This window comes from Mustelus asterias, chromosome 20, assembly GCF_964213995.1.
Source record: "Mustelus asterias chromosome 20, sMusAst1.hap1.1, whole genome shotgun sequence".
NCBI lineage: Eukaryota > Metazoa > Chordata > Chondrichthyes > Carcharhiniformes > Triakidae > Mustelus > Mustelus asterias.
The window spans coordinates 5,996,410-6,021,855 of record NC_135820.1 but is presented as its reverse complement, the minus strand read 5'-3'; the positions used below and the strand labels follow the sequence as shown (position 1 = coordinate 6,021,855).

The following is a 25,446-nucleotide window of genomic DNA, read 5'->3' as shown; positions in this document are numbered from 1 at the left end:
TGACCCAAGCCAGGAATCAAATCCAGATCCCTGATGCAGTGAGGCAGCAGTGCTAACCACTGTGCCACCGTGCCACCAAAACACGAATTTTTCAGAATATTTAGAACTCTTCAGCAGGCTTTCCATTTTCTTCATTTTCTCAAACATGGCAAGCTTTTACTGAGCTTTGGACAGGCCAATAGCTACGTAGCCTCAGCAGCACCCCCAGAAGTGGTGCACCCTACAAAGACATGAGGGAGGAGCAAGCCAGAGTTGATTGGAAAGGGAGCCTAGCAGGGAAGACAGTGGAACAGCAATGGCAGGAGTTTTTGGGATTTTTCAGGAGGCACAACAGAAATTCATCCCAAGGAGGAGGAAACATGCTAAGGAGAGGACGAGGCCTCCATGGCTGACAAGGGAAGTCAAGGACAGCAGAAAAGCAAAAGAGAAAGCATATAAAGTGGTGAGGATTAGTGAGAAGACTGAGGATTGGGAAGCATTTAAAAGCGAGCAGAAGACTACTAAAAAAGCAATACAGGGGGGAGAAGATGAAATATGAGTGTAAGCTAGCTAGTAATACAAAAGAAGATAGGAAGAGTTTTTTTCCCCAATATATAAAAGGTAAGAGAGAGGCAAAAATAGATATTGGACCACCGGAAAATGAGGCTGGAGAAGTAATAATGGGAAACAAAGAAATGGCAGAGGAACTGAATAGTTACTTTGCATCAGTCTTTACAGTGGAAGACACCAGTGGGATGCCAGAAGCTCCAGGAGAATCAGGGGGCACAGGTGAGTTTAGTGGCCATCACTAAGGGGAAGATTCTGGGGAAACTGAAAGGCTGAAGGTGGATAAATCACCTGGACCGGATGGACTACACCCCAGCATTCGAAAAGAGATAGCTGATGAAATTGTGGAGGCATTGGTGGTGATCTTTCAGGAATCACTGGAGTCAGGGAGGGTACCACCACTGTTTAACAAAGGAGGAGGCAGCAGATGGGAAATTATAGGCCAGTTAGCCTGACTTCGGTCATTGGCAAGATTTTAGAGTCCATTATTAAAGATGAGATCATGGAGTACTTGGAAGTGCATGATAAAATAGGACTGAATCAGCACAGCTTCTTTGAGGAGGTAACAAGGAAGTTAGATAAAGGAGAACCAGTGGACGTGATTTATTTAGATTTCCAAAAGGCCTTTGACAAAGTGCCGCATAAAGACTGTTAAATTTAAAAGCCCATGGTGTTAAGAGTGAGACCCTGGCATGGATAGAGGATTGACTGACTGGCAGAAGGCAGAGAGTGGGGATAAAGGGGTCTTTTTCAGGACGGCAGCTGGTGACTAGTGGTGTGCCTCAGGGGTAGGTGCTGGGACCACAACTTTTCACAATATACATTAGTGATTTGGAAGAAGGAACTGAAAGCACTGTTGCTAAGTTTGCAGATGATACAAAGATATATAGAGGGACAGGTAGTATTGAGGAAGTGGGGGGCAGCAGAAGGACTTGGACAGTTTAGGAGAGTGGGCAAAGAAGTGGCAGATGGAATACAATGTGGAAAAGTGTGAGGTTATGCACTTTGGAAGGAGGAATGGAGGCATGGACTGTTTTCTAAATGGGGAAATGCTTAGAAAATCAGAAACTCAAAGGGACTTGGGAGTCTTTGTTCAAGATTCTCTTAAGGTTAACATGCAGGTTCAGTCGGCAGTTAGGAAGGAAAATGCAGTGTTAGCATTCATGTCGAGAGGACTAGAATACAAGAACAGGGATGTACTTCTGAGGTTGTATAAGGATATGGTCAGACCCCATTTGGAGTATTGTGAGCTGTTTTGGGCCCCGTATCTAAGGAAGGATGTGCTGGCCTTGGAAAGGGTCCAAAGGAGATTCACAAGAATGATCCCTGGAATGACGAGCTTGTCATATGAGGAACGGTTGAGGACTCTGGGTTTGTACTCGTTGGAGTTTAGAAGGATGAGGGGGGAACTTATTGAAACTTACAGGATATTGCGAGGCCTGGATAGAGTGGATGTGGAGAGGATGTTTCCACTCGTAGGAAAAACTAGAACCAGAGGGCACAACCTCAGGCTAAAGGGACGATCCTTTAAAACAGAGATGAGGAGGAATTTCTTAAGCCAGAGAGTGGTGAATCTGGAACTCTTTGCCGCAGAAGGCTGTGGAGGCCAGGTCATTGAGTGTCTTTAAGACAGAGATAGATAAGTTCTTGATTAATAAGGGGATCAGGGGTTATGGGGAAAAGGAATGGGGATGAGAAAAATATCAGCCATGATTGAATGGCGGATCAGACTCAATGGGCCGAGTGGCCTAATTCTGCTTCTAAGTCTTATGGTCTGATGGGGCTCCAAACAATCGCACTGTCCAAAGTGCTGGAGCTCAAAAGCTCAAAAAACCAGATAAGTCATGGTCTTACACCAGAGTCAGGATGGGAAGCTTGGAGGGAAGGATTCATGACACCAAGGCCAGGAGTGAAGAGAGCACCTGGGATGTTGGGGATTTGGAGGGGGTGGGGGGCAATTGCAGACCTTGGGGGTGGGTACCCAACCTGTAAAGCGGGCCAGTGATGGAGGTGCTTCCATCTCACACCGCAACTCCCCCACCCCCTTCCAAGATCCAAGTAAGCTTATCTACCGGAATTTCTCTTATCAGTCTCAAAATTGAGGCTGTGTAGAAAGCAGACCTTAAGTGACCAATAACTGGCAGGTTGGAGGCAGATAATTAGGTGGCAGGAAGACCAACTAGGGAATTTTTTCAGGCTTTCTGCCTGCAGATTTGTCACCCAGAGCTCATACAATTCTGCCTGTCAGGTTTCCAGAATTGGCAGATTTTACTTAAATGCCTGGAATTGACTGTAAAATTAACATAATTGCCATGTATTTCCAGTTTCTTTTCTTTAATTGCAAAGACTTTTGTGGACTTCCTGGAATAATTATTTTTGTTTTGAAGAATGAGAAACAAGTTAAAGCCCTTTGGGCCTGCTAAAATCCAGAAAATAGTCCACAAGCATGAACTAAAGTACAACTTCTCATAAATTATCTAGGTTCTGAGGTGATAGAACAGAAATTGTAATCGAGCAGCGTTTTGGCTTGACTGATGGCCAATATTACCTAATCTTGAAAGCAAGTGACCAACTTTTTTTTTCAACTTTAACTGTTCTTCACTTGATTGGGAAAATTAACATGTCTATAAAATTAATTTGCTGGTGTGTATTTCCAGCATATTGCTTTTAATTGCAAATACTTTAATGCAACCCTTGGAATAATTAAGTTTGTGGTTTATCCGAATGAGGATGAAGTTAAAGAGCCCTTTGGACCCCAAAAATCAGAAGATGGTCAACATGCAAGAATTATAAAAATCTTAATGGCAATTAGTTTGTTACTAAGTTGGAAATGGATAGAAATGGATTCACAAAATGAAGCACATCAGGGTGACGATTTTGTTAGGTTCTTGGTGAGTTATACAGTGACACATTTACTTACCTTCTACAGTTACCTGTATGGTGGCGTTTCTGCTTTTCTTGGTTATGTTGTTATCAACCCGACAAGTGTAATTCTCACCAGGAATCAAGCTTATTGATTCAATGTTATAAGTTTGTCCTCTCTTTAACAGCCCACTCCCATTGTACCATTCATATGTAGCAGGTGGCACTGAGAGGGCAGCACAATTTAATGTAAGAGTTTTCCCCAGTTCTACCTGAATTGGCCCTGGGGGAGTAATTGTGACTTTGTCTGGACCATCTACAAAGGAATCAAGAAAATAGGTGGTTTCTTTATGACTAAAATAATTACGAATATTAAATCCAAACTTTTGAGCTCCCTATGTACTTACAATTAATTTGCAGGTTGGTAGATCCAAAATCGCTGCTAAAATCATTGCTTGCATTACATCCATATGTCCCCGAATTGTTTCTGTTCACACTGATTATAGTCAGTGTAACGTTGTCCAGAGATGTTATTACTCTGTCATCCTCCTTGATAACTTGCTTATCCTTATACCATATCCGTGATTGTATAAAACCCGAGGCATTACAAGTTAATAAAATGGTATCAATGTTTTCTACTGGGTTTGAATTGTTGGACGATACAATGACATTAGAAACTGGTTCTGTAAATAAAATTAAAAATGAAACTGGGTTACTTAATTTTCTATATCCAATTCAGTGGCCGTTTGAGTAGTAAACTTGCCACCTTAAATTCATGACCTTTCTTCTTTAACAGTTTTTACATTTACATCAGAGCGAAATCAGACAATCAAGGAAAAAGGCAAGGTGTAGTTATCCATAAAATTGGCAATTATGTGTGATGATGATGATTTGAAATTTGCATTTTCAATTAAAGGATCATAAATGGACGGCATGGTGGCACAGTGGTTAGCTTGGGTGACTGTGTGGAGTTTGCATGTTCTCCCCATGTCTGTGTGGGTTTCCTCCGGGTGCTCCAGTTTCTTTCCACAGTCCAGAGAAGTATACGTTAGGTGGATTAGCCTTGCTAAATTGCCCATTAGTGTCCAAAGATGTGTAGTTTAGGTGGATTAGCGGGGTAAATGTGTGGGGTTATGGGGATAGAGTGGGGTTTGGGCCTGATTAAGATGCTCTTTCAGAGAGAAGGTGCAGGCTCAATTGGCGAATGGCCTCCTTCTGCATTGTGCGGATTCTATAAATAATACTTGCAAAATAGTAATAAATTTGTGTGTTTGAAGAACACAGAAAAACATGGTTTATTGAAGAGTAGCAAGAGGTCTGTGGAAGGCTAACAAAATCATTGCTTTTCACCTTTGTTTAAATTTTGATTTGAGTTTAATGAGTCTTATGTGTTATGTGATGGCGATAGTCAAGGCTCATTCCTCAGTTCAAATTAATTATGATGTTGGTTTCAACAATATCATAGAATTCATAGAAACCCTACAGTGCAGAAAGAGGCCATTCAGCCTATCGAGTCTGCACCAACCACAATCCCACCCAGGCCCTACCCCCATATCCCTTCACATTTACCCGCTAATCCCTCTAACCTACGCATCTCAGGACACTAAGGGGCAATTTTAGCATGGCCAATCAACCTAACCCGCACAACTTTGGACTGTGGGAGGAAACCAGAGCACCTGGAGGAAACCCACGCAAACACAAGGAGCATGTGCAAACTCCACACAGACAGTGACCCAAGCCGGGAATCGAACCCAGGTCCTTGGAGCTGTGAAGCAGCAGTGCTAACCACTGTGCTACTGTGCCGCCCCTGCATCATTGGCGATGTTTGATTTTTGACTCAATGTATTGTATTTTTATTGATCACTTTTATATGCTGATCATTAAAAGTACAGATCACAAAATAGAGAAAAATATACCATTCATTCTTAATAAAGATACGAACTGAGAATTTCTAATTGAGAAAGATTCATTGAATTGATGTAACGTTCTGGAAATTCGAGCCCTGAGAAAGGACTAAAATGATGTGAGCAGGTAATAAAAAAGCAGCTGGAGTGTGACTCCAGAATTTCCGCCCCCAATTCTGGAACTGACTTATTTCACCATAGCTGGAAAGGGGGTGGCTCAGAAGCCGACATACTGCTGTCTGGACTCCTGCAAAGTGATTTGGAGGTAGTAAAAATCCAAAAGGTAAGTAAAAATGTTGCTAATTTAACAGGTCATCATGATATGTCCCAGCAGGAATTATGTCTATATTTATTAAAGTGAGTGATGATAATGCTGTGATTGGAAAAGGTAAGTGAGCATTAAATAAGTTGGTTGCTGGATGTTCTTTCGGACAACTGGCAAGTTGTCAAGGGAAAAGAGCAGCATAGAAATTGAAATATCTTCCAATTCATTAGAATTAATTATCCACTGGATAAATATTCTGCACTGTGCAATACTGAAAGGCTTTACCAAAGTGAGATTCAGAGTTTTTTATTTAAACTTCCCCATCGCTTTCTTCATTCTTTAAATTTCAGCTCAGTCAACTGTTTGAATATTTGAAGGCTTTGACAAGATGTATGAGCACTCAGTCATTCTTTGACATTCAGCTCAGCTATGTGTTTGGCTAGTTGAAAGCTTTGACATTTGCCTGATCTCAAAAACATTAATACAGTTTTCAACAAAGAGTTTGTTTTGACAGTTCCCCTGGGGAAGTTGGTGACTTAGCCGACTTCCACAAGGCTAATGAATGCTGAACTGTACAGCTTGTTATTTCACTGGCTGGGATTCTCCGACCTCACCCGCGGATGGGATTCTCTGGTCCTGCTGCTGTGAATGGAGATTTGTCTGAGCATCAAATTCTCTGTTCTCCCTGGCAGCAGTGGCAGGGTGTACAATAATGGAGAATTCAGGCCACTGTCTTTGGAAAATATTCTTTGCTTGTTTTAACATATTTATGAGTTTTTGAACATCTTCCAAATGTTATTATGAGTCTGAATTCTGATTACGTAGAAAATATTGAGGGATGATTGAAGATAAAAGGGGGTTTATAGCATCACATCTGGGAGTAAGGTGGGTTTGTGTATAGTGGTGGTGTAGTGGGGATATAACGGAGAGATGAGGAAGGTGAAGCAGGGTGGAGGAAGAGATTGAGAGAGGTTTTACACCGATTTGCATGTTTACTATTATTTGGAGGTGACGTTGCAATGATGCACTGAGCTGAATGAAGATGGGCCTTTCAACTTGCCCACTTTGTCATCAGCCTGCTTCCACCTTTGCCTCGAACATGCTGCCTGATTTCCTATTTTACCTCAAAGATGGAAATCCAACCCTCTGTTTTTGTTTTTCATAAAGATATTAAACCATGAAACATAAACAAGCTAAGGCCACTTTTGACTGCATTATTTCCTTTATATCAAAATAATAATTGCATGATTATAATATTTGATTGTTAAAGTTAAGGCATAAATTGATTTGGTGATATTACAGCTGGAAAGCTTAATATGTTATTATGAAATTCCGCTGTCGATTACTCCAACGTCAAAAGAAAGTAACACATATCCTAACATCATAGATAATAATATCACAAGGCACCTTAAGCCAACATTTCCAACTTTAAACCTAAATTTAACGTTGATATATATATATATATATATCTTTAAGCTGGAAGCATTTTATTGTTAGTATTTAAATATTTGGCAACAACTTGCGTTTGTTTACCTATGTCTTTGTCTGCTGTATTTGTCTACACCTCTGACCAAATCCAAGTGATCCCATTCCCCAGGAACTTAGTATCGCTAATATGGAACAATTTCTCCACAAACTAAAAATGCTTGTCAGTCCGTGGGATCATTGCTACCAGAATTGAGTTCCAACAACCAAATTGATTTTATCTGTTGGAAAGGGCAGACCTTTGATTTGCCTGTCGTCTTATTATTTGAGCATGGGTGGGGTTTAATTTCTTGTCTGCTCAACATTTCAGATCCTTAATCTTTCAAACAGCAGTTCAAGCAAAGTGAAATGACAATTGAATATCTTTTAAGAAGGTATATTCACCTCTACAAAACGATTCTTGGGATAAATATTCTATTAACAATTAACAAAAATCAGTTTTAATACTTGGCCACTCAAACTCAGTTCAGGCCATTTCAATGATTTTAAATTAAAATTAGACTCCATCTCTAGGCTTACAAGCTAAGTTCAAGGCTGTGAAATTTTAAGACAAATTTGGACAAAAAAAACAAGGAATCATAAAACATAGGGTGGAATTTTCCATTGTGTTGGAGATGTTTCATTTTGGGTGAGTTAAGTAGAGAGTAGTTCTCCGGCAGTGTGCTGAGATATCTTGCCGTATTTTTAGACACTTAGGGGCAACCTTACCAAAAAAGATTCTAAGTGCTGAACAAGCGTGGGAACCGAAGTGAGCCCCCAGTGCAATTGTACAGCTTAGAAAAGAAATAAGGCAAAGTGTGATTCTCACCAGTTGCGGGAGTGGGTGGAGCCTATTCACGCCGGGAAGCTGGCTGCTGAGCTGTAGGGCACCATTGTGCCGGCGCTCAGATCTCCCGGTGCACCGTGTACATTGTATGCACAGGGCACTGCGAAATCTCACACTCCATTCCCCCAGGCGATCACTATCCTCAATTCCTCCCGGCAAATCACTGCCCCGGCCAATCCCCGATGCAGAGTACCGCTTCCCCTGGACTCCCATCATGGGCCCACCCCATTCAGACCCCGCCTCTCCCCTTAGGCCCCACCCCTTGGGCACTGCCAGGGTGCCAGGCTAGCACTGAGGCAGGCACTGCCCAAGGGGCACTGACTGGCACTGGCCCCTGACCACCTGGGGGGCTTCAATGGCCTCCAGTCCCACCGGTGAGTTCGTCACGTCAGATCCCCATTGGTGGGATAATATGTGATCCTTGTCGGTGGGACCTCCATCGGCGAGGTCGTTAAGACTCGTGAGCCCAGATGATTGCGTCTGGGACTCAGTAATTATATTTAATAATCTTTTGAATATTGAAATCAGTCTTGCACCTGCTGATTTCACCGACAGAACAAGGCCGGTAACATTGGGAGAGGCAAGAAACCAGGCATGAGCCCAATTTTTCATCTCTCGCCCGATCTTACCGGCTCGGCACATCAATCGGTCGGCATGGCAAGCAGGTAAGATCACCCCCGAAAGGAAAAAAAATTGCATGAGTTTCATGCCAATGGCATGTTGACTCTGATCACTCTGTCCCCTATTACTTGAGCTCTTCCATCAGGAGAGGCTCAATTTTAATGCCTCCCAGCATTGCCCAGCACTTGTTCCAAGACCAGTTAGTGAGGAAGACAACACCAACGCTCTTAGAGGTAGCACTGACCAGAATGCTAAATGGGGTGAAGCTGAGGTGGGACCTCCTCTACCCTCTTACCTGGCAAGGGAGGCAGTGGCAGCATTGGTAAAAACAAGCTCACTAAATAAGACAGTGGGAATCCAGTGCAGAAAATGGATGAATGACCTCATTCATGCAACCAGACTAAGTCACTCTTCCAATTTCTCAACACCACCCACTCGCACACTCATCACTCATCCACTGGGAGTTCACCCACTGCCAGCTCACTGAGCCCTAACACTTGCACCCTCATATTCCTCCGTATCTCCCTTGCGGCTTTTCTCCATCACATCCCAGCTCCCACTCACCAACCACATGCCTGGAATCTTTGACCCTGCACGCATCCCGTTTACACTCTTCCCATCTGTCTCGTTGCAAGACAAGCTGGCTCACAGGAGAAAGGAGCGAGCACAGGTACGTTGAGTTATGCCCAAGCTGAGGATCCTCACTCCATTTGAGGAGAAAGCCCGAGAAATTGCCAGGGAAGAACAGGACTGCTCCTATGCTGAAGTTGAGATTGGCATTACAGGAAAAAGGATCCACATTCATCTGTCCCACCAGCTTCACATGAGTTCTGTCTCTCCTATTTAGGAGCGACATGATGGCACAGTGGTTAGCACTGTTGCCTCACAGCGCCAGAGACCCGGGTTCAATTCTGGCCTCAGGTGACTGTGTGGAGTTTGCACATTCTCCCCGTGTATGCGTGGGTTTCCCATCAGGAGCTCTGGTTTCCTCCTGTAGTCCAAAGATGTGTGGACTAGTTTGATTGATGTGGAGATGCTGGCATTGGACTGGGGTAAACACAGTAAGAAGTCTCACAACACCAGGGTAAAGTCCAATAGGTTTATTTGGTAGTACAAGCCACTAGCTTTCAGAGTGCTGCCCCTTCATCAGGTGAGTGGGAGTCCCACTCACCTGATGAAGGGGCAGCGCTCCAAAAGCTAGTGGCTTGTGCTACCAAATAAACCTGTTAGTTTGATTGGCAATGCTAAATTGCCCCTTAGTGTCAGGAAGATTAACATGGTAAATTTATGGGGTTATGGGGGATAGGGCGATTGGGTGGGATTGTTGTCAGTGCAGGCTCAATGTGCTGAATGGCCTCCTTCTGCACTGTAGGGATTCTATGATTCTATTCTAAATCTATCCTTATGCTCTGCCATGCACTTGCAGGTAAATCGGTTGAGCAGCCGAGCCCATCCTGCAGTAGGACACTGGAGACCACCAAGGACAGCAGCTCCAAAGACGGGTTTTCACACATTTGCATAGAAGAGGCATCACAGCTGTCACCTGCTCCTTCCACCAGCATAACCCAGTGGCAGGCTCCTGAGTCACTCACTGGTGAATATCTCACTTCTGATGATCCACAGCAGGCGGAAACAAGGATGTCCCAAGAATCCGGCACTCGGAGGACTGCTGGAGACCAGGACACTGCTGAGCCCCAGTCAGGTGACATGCCCCTGGACTCAGTCATCCTTCAGCTGCTAGAGCTACAAAAGCAGAGTTGTGAACATCAGGAAGGGATGTCAACTTCTCTCCTCAGGTATCAAGGCCGACTGGCAGAACCTTATGTCTGAGGAGGTGATGCTGGCACTCCAAGGCAACCAGACCAACACTGAGGGTGGTGTCCGTAGTGGAGATCTTTGTGCAAAGCATTCATTCCATGGTGGGGGATGTCCACTCCAGGTTCAGACCATGAACGTCATGGTTCAGGGCATCAACTCCATGGTTTAGGGCATCAACTGCACGTGCAAGCAGTGATCCACAAGTGTCAGTACTAAAGAATGGCAAGGTTTCTAAACCTCACTCTAGCTGCCCCTCAATCCCATGATGGAATCTAGGGACAAAAGCAGAAAAATGCTGGAAAATCTCAGCAGGTCTGACAGCAGGTCTGTGGAGAGAGTAGAGCCAATGTTTCAAGTCTAGATGACCCTTCGTCAGAGGGATCCAGGGCCCTTACGCACCCATGGGGAGGAGGCTAGCTGGTGCATAGCCTAGGCCTTCCACCCAGGAGACCTTGGGGGTGTCCAGCATATCTGACTCCCCTCTTCCTGTGACCCACACAGCTCCGACCTCACATACCAAGAAGTGTGGCACCACCACACCTATGCTCCCTGAAAGCAGGCCGGGCTCCTTAAGGTTTCAGCCCTGCAGAGGACACCCACCAGGCAACAGGGCATGGCAGACAACAGGCTGTGGACCCTGGGGAAGCACCAATATGTTGCGGTAGGGTTAGGAAGGTAAATAACGTATAGTATCACAGCGTGGGTAAGGGTTACGTTAGGCACTTTTACATTTTGAACACTTACATTAATATGTGACCATCTGTGTTATGCATTAAAAATCACTTGTTGCATTTTATGCACCCCCATTCTCATTTGATTGCTGTATGCCCTGCCATTTGTCACATAAAGACAGGTTGCCTACTAACGGCACCGCCTCCATCTCCTCTCTGAATCTGACAGTTATTGTTTGCTCTACCCTCAGTGAAGGGGGGCAATGATACTAATGAGGAACTCCACCCCTGGTCCCTCACCCCAACCCCTTGGTCAAGGCCACCACGCAGCCCAATCATCTGGGGAAGTCTGATCTCACCCAAGTGTCCCAGTGGCTATACCCTTGTTCGGGCCATTCCTCTGGCACCAGTGACTCTGATCTGCACTGGCACTCCCTAACTAAGGAGGTGCTTGCATTAGCAGAGATGGAGCTATTCCCATATCATTGCCCTGAGATTAGCCAGGTCCGTGGGAGTTCATAAGCTGCCTTAGCCAGGCAGTAGTCAGACATTTGCAGTAGATCCTTGAGGAGCATTGCTTTGACCTCACTGTAAGTCATCACACCCTCCTGCATATATGGACCATGGGCAACCGCACCCTTCCCATGACAGGAGCAATATCAGGGCTGGTCATGCTGCCACCACATGGTGAGGAAGGGCCACTCTGCATAATGTGATCTCAGTGCCCAGCCTAGTCCTGATCATCACTGAAGTGAGAAGCTATCATGAAGTCCTGGGCTTGTGCGAAGCCAGCTATGCGGGGAACCCTAGCTCTAGTGTCTTGAGCAGCTTGGTGCCAGTCAAAATTAATGTAGTTACACACTCTCGTGAAGAGTGCATTGGTGACCTCCGTATAGAGGCCTGGGAGATGCCACAAAGGTTATCAGTGGAGCCTTGAGATGAGCCACTTGCATAGAGATTTAGGGCAACAGGTAGTGGGTGGCCTCTGAGACCATGTTGCGCCAACTTATACAGAACCTGGCAAAGGTGAGTGACAGTGTCGCTGGCCATACAGAGTCTCCTCCTCCACCCCAGGTACATCATCCACCATCAGTCGACTCTGGCCCAGTGGTGTCATCTCTGAGTGACAAATCTCTGTGGTGCAACTTTTGGCAGTCGAGCAGGACTTGCCACTCCTTCCTCCTCAGACTATTGGAGATACTGGATGTTTTGTTTCAAAAGGGAGAAGTATTCTCTCCTCATCTACCAAAATAAGTAAACAAATTAAAATTTTGAGAGATACAGGAGCAGATCAATCATTGATGGTGGCTGATGATACAATTTGTATTCCAGAAAGTTTTACGAAGGCAAAAGTATTAGTAAGGGTTATCAATGGAAGCGATGAACCAGTTTCTTTGTGCAAAGTTTGTTTAAGAAGAATTTTGTAAATTGAATTATTCCTAAATTACCTATTGGATGAATAGATTTCATTCTAGGGAATGATTTGGCTTGTGGAGACAGTGATGTGATGACAACTGTGTTGCAACAGGCAGTTAAACATGGTGATCTTAATGAACTTTTGAAAACTACTGTGGACAAAAATGAGGCATTTATATAGATAACAAGCAATTGATGGAAAACCTGAGTGATATAGAAAATCAACTCTCATATGGAAGAATAATTTGTGAATTAAAAAAGAGAATTGATGAGAACAATTGAAAACCAGTCAAAACAAGTGAAACATTTGACTGGGGGTTTCAATTGTCTTAAGGATAAACTTGAAAAAGCAAAATTAGCAAAGGTTGGTCTTCAGTTAAAACTTGGCGAAGTTCCAGCATCAGAAGTATTTATGAAGTATCGTGGAAAATACTGTGAAAAAGAAAATAAAGTTCTGGTTTATCAGAACAATTGGTTGAATGCGGAATTAAAAAGCTAATGAACTGTTGGAACTTAATTGGGAAAAGAACAATGAGATTTTTGAATTTCAAAGCAAATGGAGTAATGAAGATTTTGGAATGTCACAATTCCGAAATTGTTCCTGTGAATAAAATTTTCTTCGCTGAAAACCTCTGACCTCGTCTGCGGCTGGGCTTCTCTGGTGCTTCTGCCATAAATAGAGTTTGGGTTAGTGCCAAATTCTCCATTCCCATTGCCAGTGGTTGGCCAGGGACGAGATCAGAGAATTCTGCCCATTATTGAACAATGATTCAATTGAGGAAAGAACTGATCCAAGTAACATTACTGATGTCTCAGTCGGTAATGCAGAATAATAAAACAACTGAAGTACCTGCAAAATTGTAACACATGAATTGGCAACCAGAAGTACACAGGTGCAAGTCCACAGATCCTTGAAGGTGATGTCACAGGTGGAGAAGGTAGTGAATAAGGCATATGGCATGCTTGCCTTTATAGGACGGGGCATAGAGTATAAAATTGGGGTCTGATGTTGCAGTTGTATAGAACGTTGGTTTGGCTGCATTTGGAATACTGCGCCCAGTTCTTGTTGCCACACTACCAGAAGGACGTGGAGGCTTTAGAGAGAGTGCAGAGGAGGTTTACCAGGATGTTGCCTGGTATGGAAGGGCTTAGTTATGAGGAGAGATTGGGTAAACTGGGGTTGTTCTCACTGGAAAGACGGAGGATGAGGGGTGACCTAATAGAGGTGTATAAAATTATGAAAGGCATAGATAGGGTGAACGGTGGGAAGCTTTTTCCCAGGTCGGTTCACGAGGGGTCATAGGTTCAAGGTGAGGGGGGTGGGAGGTTTAACACGGATATCAGAAGGACGTATTTTACACAGAGGGTGATGGGGGCCTGGAATGCGCTGCCGGGCAAGGTGGTGGAGCGGACACACTGGGAACGTTTAAGACTTATCTAGATAGTCACATGAACGGAGTGGGAATGGAGGGATACAAAAGAATGGTCTAGTTTGGACCAGGGAGCAGCGCGGTCTTGGAGGGCCGAAGGGCCTGTTCCTGTGCTGTATTGTTCGTTGTTCTTTGTACTGAAATTGCAAAGTGATCTTTGAGTCAATGACCTGGGACACTGATTTGTCAGCAATACTACACCAGGTGTAACATTTGGAAAAAAGGACAGCTTGCCAAAGTCTTTTGAGAACTAAACTGAGATAACATAGAAATTGTGCAAAAGTTTGAAGGGTTAGAATGAACTATAAAACATCAGAGAGAGGAAATGATTAACATAGCTCAAACAGAATTGAAAAAAAACTTATTGGAAAAGGGACACAAAAACAGAAAATGCTGGAAAATCTCAGCAGGCCTGACAGCACCTGTGGGGAGAGAATAGAGTAAGAAGTTTAACAACACCAGGTTAAAGTACAACAGGTTTATTTGGTAGCAAAAGGCACAAGCTTGCGGAGCGCTGCTCCTTCGTTGGTTCGCAGGCAGTAAACAGAGGCCGCGATTCTCCCAAAAAATTTCAAAGTGTCGAATTTGTGGGAAAACTGGTGTAAATCACGCTGGGTTTTTTTCAGTGCGACTTCAGACAAGAATCTCCCACACTCTGTGTAATGCAGAGGTCATAATGGGGAATATCATTAAAAGCTCGGGGAGCAGGACCTATTCAGCGGGAGGCTGATAGTTCCGAGCCTCTCCGCATGCGCAGTGGTCTCTATCTGTCAGCCTGCAGTTTGCTAGCCAGCTCAACCACTGGCCAGCCCGGGACACTCGCAGTGCTGGCCCCCCACGACCCAATCGCTGGCCCCATGACCATTCCTGGGCCAGCCCAGAGCCCTCTCCTGTCCCGGAGCACCCCATTCTCCAGCCCACCCCACCAGCAGTGAAGATTCCCCCTCCTACCACCTGCAGGCAGACCCCCCACCATGGCAGACCCCCCCAGCAGACCCCACCCCCACCCGACTGACCCCCCCCCCCCCCACCCCTCCAGGCTGCCCCATTCGCTGGCCTCCCTCCAACCCTGACCGATCCCTATGCAGAGTGGCAGCGGGAACCTCCACGCCCATGGATCACCCCGTAGGCCCTGCCCCCAGCTGGCCCCACTCTAGGCCCCACCCCAGCTGGCACTGCCCCACGCCTGATGGGCAGTGCCAAGGTGCCCCCTGGGCATGGGCACTTTGCCCCTTGGGCAATGCTGGGGGCACAGGTTGGCACTGCCAGGGTGCCCATGCCTATGGGCCACCAACCCCCCCCCAATCGCTTGACCCCCTGGGGGGGCCCTAATTGCCCCCTCCTCACTCCAGTTACAGATTGTATATCAGTTACAGATTGTGTATCAGTTACCGATTATTCACCTCAGCAGAATGCTGAGGTGAATAATGACAGTTGTGGTGTTTGAAGTATGCGGCCACTCCGGAGAGGAGGGATTCATTCCTCCGGTGGGGAGGAGGGATCAGCCGCAGAGTGGCAGCGGAACCCCCTGCCCCCTCCCTCCCCACCGATCGGCCGCAGAGTGGCAGCGGAAGCCCCTGCCCCCCCCCCCCCCCCCCCCTCCCAGAGGATACGTCACACCCCCTCTCCTCCCCCCCCCCCCCCCCCACAGGAGATGATTGGTCACATCCCCTCCCCTCCCACCCCCCCTCCCCCAGAGGATGATAGGTCACACCGCCCCCCCCCCCCCCCCCCGCCCCCGCCCCCAGAGGAGGAGCTGGGTCAGAGAGCCGTTGCAGTCTGTGACCCCGCTCTTCGGAGGCAGCAGCGGTGATTTCGGATTTTTATTCAGCAGGTCGATTAGAGCGCGGATCCGCATCGGACCAGAAGACGGTAAAGTGGGATTTGGCAGTGGAATTGAGCGCGCGGTTCATTAAGTCGATTTAAATGCATGCAAATGCATTTAAATTGTCGGGCCACGCGATTCGGGCGCAGACCGGACCCGCACCCGAATCGGGTGACGGTAAAGCCGCGATCTGCTCGGAATCGGGTGCAGATCGCAGTATAGGCCCGACGCACAACTTTACCGCGACTTCGCGCCCGAAAACGGTGTTTGAAGTGGAAAACGGGCACAAAGTTTTGGTAAAATCGGGCCCTGTGTGTCAGTTACAGGTTGTGTATCAGATTGTGTATCCACTTGTTCCCCAAAAGTGGGGAGTCTGAACTTCATTGGAGTGAAAAATACTCCTGGCGGGGTAGGAGATGCTAGCCGGCCCAGAGATTCAGTCCTGGGCCCGCTAAGTAAATTTAAATTGTATTTAAAACACTATTTAAATATTAGCCGCGCCTCCCAGCCAATTTTCAGCGCCGCGCCAACGCCGCCAGAAATCCGGGCCTGGGAGGCACAATTGCAGCACAAACACTTGCGGGAATCCCACAAATCGGTCAACATGTGATTCTTCCGACTAGTGGGGTCCCATAGTGCTTGGGTCCCAGCTATTCACAATATACAAGAAAGATTTGGATGAGGGAATCAGATGTAATGGGTAATGTAGTGGGCGGCACGGTAGCACAGTGGTTAGCACTGCTGCTTCACAGCTCCAGGGACCTGGGTTCGATTCCCGGCTTGGGTCATTGTCTGTGTGGAGTTTGCACATTCTCCTCGTGTATGCGTGGGTTTCCTCCGGGTGCTCCGGTTTCCTCCCACAGTCCAAAGACGTGCGGGTTAGGTTGATTGGCCTTGCTAAAATTGCCCCTTAGTGTCTTGAGATGGGTAGGTTAGAGGGATTAGTGGGTAAGTATGTAGGGATATGGGGGTAGGGCCTGGGTGGGATTGTGGTCGGTGTCGACTCGATGGGCCGAATAGCCTCCTTCTACACTGTAGGGTTTCTATGATTTCTATGGTAATATGTACAACTTTGCTGATGCCATGAAACTTGGAGGAAAGGTGAATGGTGAGGTGGATGTGAAGAAATTCAGACAAGTTGAGTGAGTGGGCAAATGTGTGGCAGAAAAGAAAAAGTGAATTTAGCCACTTTGGATGGAGAAACAGAATGACAGAGTATTATTTAAATGCTGATAGATTGAGAAATGTTGATATACAAAGGACCTGGATGTCTTAGTACACCAGTAACTGAAATGAAGCATGCAGGTACAGCAAGCAAGGCAAATGGTATGTTGCCCTTCATTGCGAGAAGACTTAAGTACAGGAGCCGCCAGCTCAGATATTTGCACAGTGTGTACCTTCAAGGTTAGTTTAGAATCAGGATCTACACGAGACATAAGTGGGCTGTAGCCAGGACAAGGAAATAGGTCAACTCCTGTGCCTCCTCATATTTCCCATGCCTCTTCCTTGCTCCCTCGTACCTGCATGCCCCCAAAAACTCTCCATAGCCACTCACCCAATATCCACTGTATGCACATCTTATGAGATGTAATAATGTCCACTGCAACTCACACCAATTTTTGCAGATGCACCATAGAAAATATTCTTTCTGGATGTAGCACAGCTTGTTATGGCTGTTGCTCTGACCAAGACTGCAATAAACTACAGAGAGTTGTGAATGTAGCCTAGTCCATCACGCAAACCAGCCTCCCATCCTTTGACACCTTTTACACCTCCCGCTGCCTCGGAAAAGCAGCCAGCATAATCAAGGACCCCACGCACCCTGGACATAGTCTCTTCCACCGGGAAAAGATACAAGAGTCTGAAAACCTGTACCAAGGACAGCTTCTTGCAGTACATGCAATTTTGGCTGAACTCCAAATTCTCTGTGCTCACTTGCAATGGAGCGGGTATGGATGAGATCAGAGAATCCCGCCTGTGGTTTTGGAAATTCAGCCAATCATTCAAACTGAACTCAGCTGTAACGGTCATCCAATTGGCATTGAATACAATGGCCCCATTTGAAATTAAAAGAACAGGTAGCCAGATTTTTCAAATGTTCAGATATTTACAACAGGGTCCCTCATACATATTCTACAATGGGTTTGAATGCATAAGAACATTTTTGACATGGAAAAAGTGCCCTAATGCATCTCAATACACAATGCTCTCAATGTATTAGTCAACTTATCTTTTAAAGACAGAGCCTTATGATAATTATTGCATTAGAAACACAATGAAAGCCATTAAAAAGCCTGAAATACATACTTAAATATTTAACAGAATGTATTATCATACGCCATATAAACTGCCTTTAAATCTACCTGCAAAAAGATTGCCAACTCCGACCAGAGTTTTCCCCATGGTTCGCAACTCTGGCAGAGCCATAAACCATGTCTCCTGGATAAACTGGTCCAACTGCATTGAAGTTGCACAAGCTCCCAAATGTCCATCCCCACAATGGAATCAGCAATGTCAGGAGTACAAGGTGTGAGCTTGCAACCTGCACCCTTATCCAGCAAAAATGGTTGCCATTAAGAAGGGGGCAGGGAATTCAGTCGTAAGGAGGGCAATCAAAGTCCCAGAGGATACGTTATAGGGGAAGGGAGGGGAAAACAGGTCCAGAGGTCACAAGGCCCTAAGGGGAGGGCGTCCACGGTAAGATCGCAGCTTCTGACGGAGGTGCCCTCTCCTTTCCTGCCCTTGGCACACGAGATCGAAGTTCATTCAGCTTCCAGCTCTCCCAGGATCTATCATCTACCCACCAGCCTGAAAATTAAGGCTGGATGGGAAAAGGCCCTTAAATGGATACATAAGGGCCTTAATTGGGGCAAGTGCAGGGGCTGGCCATCTGAGGCCCAGCATAAAACTGAGCAGGTCAGTGTGGGCAGGATCTGGACAGAATCCTGTCTATGGAATTTCAAGCCATCACCACCCTCTCCCCCATCAACCACCATCACCATTTCAGAACCTGCAGTGGGGAAGCATAAAATTCTGGCCCCTGCATTTAAAATCATGAATTCAGCACTGTTGGACCAAATAATCAATACTTTAAAAGGACGTGCAGAAAAATCTTAAGGTATATTTAAATGGTCTCTGCAAATGTTGCAATAAGTGACCAGGAGGCCTGGGTCCACTTTTTAAAACCAGACTTGGTTACTACAGTGTATGGATTTGGTTAATATTATTAAAGCATCAAACCCAGGTGATGTGTAACTATCAACTAATCTGGTCTGACATGACTCTCCTCCTGATTTACAGAATGCTTGCCAATTAAGGTCTGAGAGCAACTTTTGTGATCTCACTCTGGACTTTCACTGCAAATAAAATATGAGTTGTCCATTTAAATATCATTTGTGGAATATTAGGCAGCAAACCAAATTGAGCCTAATGTTTTTTTTTGACTTAGGGATGAGAACATGATTGAGTGAGTAAATCAACAATACCAAAATAAAATTTGCGGTTCACTTCACTAATATAATCAAAACAAAAGTTTACAGCTGATATGAAATGCTTTAAGATGTATAAGAAACAAACTAACAAATAGCTTTCACCACTGATGCCGGGCCGGGAGGGGGGGTGGGCGCGGGCGGGGGGCGGTGGCGGCATCCTCCCTTTCTTAGAAAGCAGGCTCTGTTTGAAAATGTAAATGCAAGTAGAAAAAGTAGGAAACCGATCAAGGGTTAAAACAATTTGATATTTTGATACTTATAGCATTGTGAAGATTATTTATCAATGCAAAATACAGCATAATCCACAATTTTATCAGCAAAACTAATAGGACCATGGAGCTGCATTTTCTTTATCAATGACCTCTTCATTTTCACTCTATTCATAAATTAACTAGTAGGCACCTTCACAATTTCACGAGTGAAGAAAGAAATAAAATTGAGAAATGTGTTACCTACCTATTACAACTATTTGTTTTGTTGAGGCACTGTACCTTTTTGTTAAATTGTTAAATGCCTGACAGGTATAATTTCCAGTGTTATTCAAAGTAATGCTAGTCATGATTAGTCGTTGCCCTTTTTGTTGAAGAGAGGTATCGTTGAGATACCATTCCAATTCTGCAGGTGGATTTGAGTCCGCAGAACAAGAAAAGGTAATGGTTCTTCCAGTAAAGTAAGCAGAAATATCAGGGTCTATGGATATATTAGGGAGTTCCGGTCCATCTAAAATAAATGCACAAATGTATTGTAATAAATTATGCTAAAACAAAAAGCAGTAGTGGACTATACAATGAGAGGAGATCACCACCACCACAGAAACTACATACTTTGTGTTTTCTACACACTGTCAATCATGCTGGTACTAAAGTCAAGAAATTGTGCCATTTTCCCCAATGTTTTAGTGGAGGGACCTAATGTCAATTTCCCATTATGTAATGTTGGGGGCTCAGTGTCAATTTTCCCAAGTATGTAATGGTAGGGCTCAATACCAGTTTTCCATTGTGTGGTGATGAGACCCAAATTCCACTTCCCAGTTTGTACTGGTGGGGCACAATATCAGTTTCCCAATACTAGTCTACCACTGAGCAACCAATTAGCACTACACAATTGGAAGTGAAGCATTTGAAGGGTAATCTTTGGAAAGTAGATGACTACGGCCATAATGGCTTTTCTCCTGGCATTGATAGAGCTACAGAGCACCACAGTGATTTGGCATGGAGTCAAACAGGCCTTACCCCTCCATGTGTTCAACAGTGCAGTGCAGTGTGTGTCTGGCAGTTTGAGGCTACTTCACTAAGCTCAATCAGGAGCAATGGTGACACAAGATTTGAATAGGCAAAATTGCAAAAGCACTCTGCTTCTGATGCTTTCTAGTCACTCATGTTAAACAGACATTGTTGGAGTTCAGAGAGGATCTATTTCCTGTAGTGAGCTGGAATTTGGATAACGTACAGCTTCTCTTAAAATGCATGATTTGTAAAAGCCTGCTGGCCTCATACTGTAGTACTGTTGTATCAAATATTGTGATTTTTAAAATATAATTATTAAATTTATTCAAATAGGAATCTCATTCCTCACTGTTACCTGAATTTCATTTTTATTTGGGATCTAAAATGAACTGATTAACTTAAATGCAAATATCAAACTCTAATTGAATCAGTAGTTAGTGATAACTGTTCTGATATTATTTATTTAACCCATATGGATGAGATTATCTGCTTTCACCACGAGTCGAGTTAAAATTGAATAGTTATGTTCAGTGGCAATTGGAATCATCACTCAATAGCTTGCACGCTCCAAAAAGTTATTTTGTGTGAGATTATTTTGTAAATAAATAGATGTGTAGGCAACACAAACCGTTCACTGTTCACCACCACCACCCATCAATGAATATCCTTATTACCAATCCTGTTTGAAGGTCAAAATATTTCAAGCATACTTCTTCAAACAAACTCAGAGCCAATTAGCCTTGATGTTGTATGCAAGTAGCTCACCATTTTTACAAGTTTCAATAAGTAATTTTACATGCAAAGATTCAAAATTTTCTCTTTTCCAATCTCAAATTCAGCAGGAATGGTAATAAGTTATAAAAATAATGATCCTTTGGGACACTTACAGGTGACATTTAAATTGTATGGGTCACTTGTCATTCCACTAAAGGAGTTGAATGCATAGCATGTGAATCCTCCATCAGACCGCAACACTCCAGAAATAGTCAGTGTGCTATTATCATCACTTAGATCAAACCTGTCATCAGGATTAATAGTGCTATTGTCCTCAAGCCACTGATATGAAACTGCTGTGCCTGATGCGAAGCACGTCAGAGCCACGGTGTCATTGTGTTCTACTGGGTTGGTGGCATTGGCTTTAACATTGGGCTTGGAAACAGGTTCTGTCAAAACACAGGAGAGTAGTTAGCGCACTTCAGAAGGAGGATGGTGAATTTAGTGCCAGATTCTGAAGACAGAACTTGTGTGCTGAATTTTTACAGGACTCTTACAGAAAATTAGTCTTGATACTTTGAGATAAAACTTAGTAAGTTCCATATGTTGATACCAGAGATCAGACCCTGCGCAACAGAGATTTGTACTTCAGTTTGGCACTTTGTTTTTCCGATCATTCTCAAAATAAGATTTATTCACTTTGTAACATTTCACTTTTATTTGTAGTTCAGACATATGTCTAATTCATACAAAAGATATTCCTTAGCTTCTAAATGTGAATTAGCTTCAAAATGTGTAAAAGTGAACAAAGAGGATGAAATATAAAACATTAGAATCTGACCACCTATGAGTCTGTACCTTGTGGAGCAAAGTGATGTTATGTAGATGGAAGATAATAAACTCGGATATTTGATCGGGCGAAAAAAAATTTACATTGTGCAAAGGCACATCAACAACTTATAATTAGGTAACAGCTAAAGAAAAAAAGTGAAATTTTTAAAGATACCTCCATGCGATTAAAGGGTAGAAGACCACCAAAGGATATTAAGTAAACCTTTGGTAAGAAGTTGTTGTGCTTCCAATAGTCTGTTAAATAGAAATTCTGTACACGTTGTGCGAACTCCCTCAAGGCCAATGTTATTGTAGGGATAATGTGCCTCCTGAGACAGTTTCAGCAAATGCTGGTTACACTGTCACAATTAACTTTGATGCCACCAGCACCAGCCTACAATCAATTCACTCCACAACAACCTACAGTATAATCCTGCATGATAGCTTTCAACTTAACCCACCTTGACAGTCTACAGCTGAAGATTGGATGGCATACATCTGTTGGTTTCGAATGGAAGCTTGTTTACCCCAAAGAATGAAGTCTGGGTTGATTTACAAGTTACTCCATTTCTCAGCATATTCATTCTTCCCATTCATACATTAATCAGACAAGCATTTCTTTCCCCATTCTTTTCATTTGTTTTTTAATTGTTCATGGGAAGTGGCAAAAGCAGCATTTATTGCCCATCCCTAATTGCTATGGTGGCCTGCTTTCCTGAACTTCTGCAGTCCTTACAATGTAGGAACACCTGCAGTGCTCCATATTGGAAAGGGAGTGCTTGCATTTTATACACTTCAGAAAGTTTTGAAGTGTTTCACATCTAATTTAGTACTTTTCAAATGCAGCTGTTCTTCTAATGTAGGAAGATATGGCTGCGGTCAGGAGAGAAATCCTGGACTGTGGTGCGTCCCCTGCTTCTGGGACCTATTTCCACCACACCTCCCCACCGCCTTAATCTCCCGCCTTCAGATCCTTTGGGTGCTCAGAATTGGGAACATTAGTTGCAGTGGGGTCAGACTCTTTTATATGGGGTTGGCAAAACTTTGTAGTTTATGCCTCTATTTATAAATCCAGTGAAATCCAGGTTTCGGTAATTGATCCATTTATAACCATGGCTTTGTCAGACAATTACGCACAATTTGGGAATTTAAATTATGTAAATAGTGCTGCTGTTTTGAACCTGGCCCTCTGCAATATCTGGACAGTAATACCCAAAAGAAAAACGCACAAGCATTGCAAACAACAATCCTATGTATAAATGAGAATACCTTGAACTAACAGTGACATATTCCATCTGGTGCATGACTCCTAGTTTACCTTGGCAGTTTAAAAATGACAAAACCCTCCAATGAATTAGCACCAACTAATTCACCTGCAATAATGTGCTATTTCTATCCACACAAGTGGGCTTTGTTAACAGAAAAATTACACTGCAATACGACCAATATTTACGAATTCTAAATTGAAACTAGCCATAACTCCAACTTCCCAGCATGGAGCATGCAATAGGACAGCAAAGTACTGAGATGCTGGAAATCTGATATGTAAACAAAATAATGCTGAAAATAATCAGCCAGGAGAGAAACGATCAATGCTTCAAGTTAATAATCCACACTAGTTCTGAAGAAGGGCCCTTGACCTCTGTTTTGCTTTGTACAGATCTGACCAGATGTGCTGAGCATTTCTAACATTCTCGTTTCTATAGGGAGCAAAAATAACCCCTTTTGCCAGACCTTCTAAAAAACAATCAGGCTTTTTGTGTGCCTCTGATTCTCCTTCAGCAAGAAACCCAGCAGCAGCTGCCTGAGATTTGATTTTGTACAACATTATATGTGAATTTCAAAAAGAAAGTTGAGATATGAAGAAACCATAAATAACCCGCTAACCAAAAAAGTCAATACATCGATAATTTTAAAAAGTGAATGATTAATACAAGGATTATTAAAAACTGCCAAGCAGCAGGGATTAACTATGAAGGAGGAAAAATATACAGATGGGTACACATAAGATGGTTGCCTGGCACACAAACAGTCACCTGGGAAAGAGACATTAAACTTTCAGTACAGACAGCCACCTGAGATTAAAACATAAAGGACAGACATGCAGGAATCATATCCTACAGGAAGCCAGCCAGGGCTTAAAGATAAGGACAATAGGGATAGATAATGAGATTAACTACAGGTGGGATCGGGAATACATAACTGCAGGAAAACCAATTACTGTAAATTATTATATGACTAGGCCGAAACTAAAAACCATTGATAGCCACTGACATAAGGAAATGTATCCATTCCTAAGGCAATGCGATGTTAACATGTTCATGTCTGTATCTGTCTGTATTTGTCTATAACGATGTGTTAACGATCGATCACCTACTTGATTACAACTATGTGATAATGGCTAGATGTCTGGTCCATCTATTGTGTAAAGGGTATAAAGATGGACCGCTCCTATTGTCTCATTGAGAGAAGGTTTTGCTGCTTGTTAGTGCCTTTTCTCCACGAAGGCTCGTTAAAATAAAACTGTATTCTTGAAACCTTCAAGCCTGACCTAGTGGTACTTTTCCCACAACAACTAACAAAACCTGTTTTTGCTTATTTGCATAAGAAACATAGTGAGTGAGAGAGAGAGAGAAGTCCCGGCCACCAAGGAAGGGGGAGGGAACCAGGTCCAAACTAAGGAGTTGTGTTTAACTAACAACCTTGTATTCTGCTCTGGTGGTGCATGCTCGGATCTGGCCTCAATGGAATTCATATGAAAGTGGGGGGTCAGGTGTGGGTTGCCTTTCAGTCTGAGTTTTCTTCCTCTTCTGCCCAGTGTGTGGGTATGCGCATAAGATTTTAGAGAGGGAGGAAGAGGAGAAGGGAGAGGGTGTGTTCCCCCTACACCAAGCTGTGCGGTTTGTGTCAGTCCACAGGGTTATCTCATACTCACACACACACACATATTCACATTCTCACTCTCACACTCACACACATACGCTCACAATCATGCCAGCCATTGAGGAAGGATCGAGGTCAGGAGGAAACATAAGAACGTAAAACCCTTCAAAGACCACATTCAGAAGTATAATCGGATCCACCTGTGGAGGAAGTAAAGCCTAAAACTGTATTGGAGGTGAAAATTGCTGAGTATTCTTCGATAAAATCTCCAACACCTCTACCTGCTGACCCAGTACCCATTGTAGCTGAGGATTCCAGGAAACTGTCCCCATCACTGGAATTCCACCTCATGTTGTCAAAGCCCTGATGGCACAGCCCTGACAGGAGACAAAATCAACAGTACAGGCTGGCATTTTCAGATGAGGAGGTGGTTCACTATTGGCTGGTGGGTTTCTGCAGCTTGGCCGGTGAGCCTTTAAAAATGCCACTGCCTTCAGTGGGACCAGTAGATCCTGCTACTGGCCAATGACGAACCACCTCCACCGTGGTGGAATAGAAAATCTTGGCCACAGATTTCACTGTGAAGGCCTGGTGATCAATGAATTAGGGAACAGGTTTGCTACCACGGGGCT

At 44.1% G+C, this 25,446-nt stretch overlaps 1 protein-coding gene across 3 annotated transcripts in view; it reads right to left on the bottom strand.

The window, feature by feature from the left end:
* The window catches only part of LOC144508393 (cell adhesion molecule CEACAM5-like), an 88,723-nt gene that overhangs the window by 32,846 nt on the left and 30,431 nt on the right, over positions 1-25,446 (bottom strand). For 2 of the 3 annotated variants that reach the window (XM_078236263.1, XM_078236264.1), the window contains exons 3-6: positions 21,274-21,549; positions 19,617-19,880; positions 3,816-4,091; positions 3,467-3,724 (exon numbers count right to left, since the gene is read on the bottom strand). In XM_078236263.1, the coding sequence (XP_078092389.1) occupies positions 3,467-3,724; positions 3,816-4,091; positions 19,617-19,880; positions 21,274-21,549 (1,074 nt within the window). The remainder of the gene's footprint in view (positions 1-3,466; positions 3,725-3,815; positions 4,092-19,616; positions 19,881-21,273; positions 21,550-25,446) is intronic. The other variant, XM_078236265.1, reaches the window with a different exon arrangement.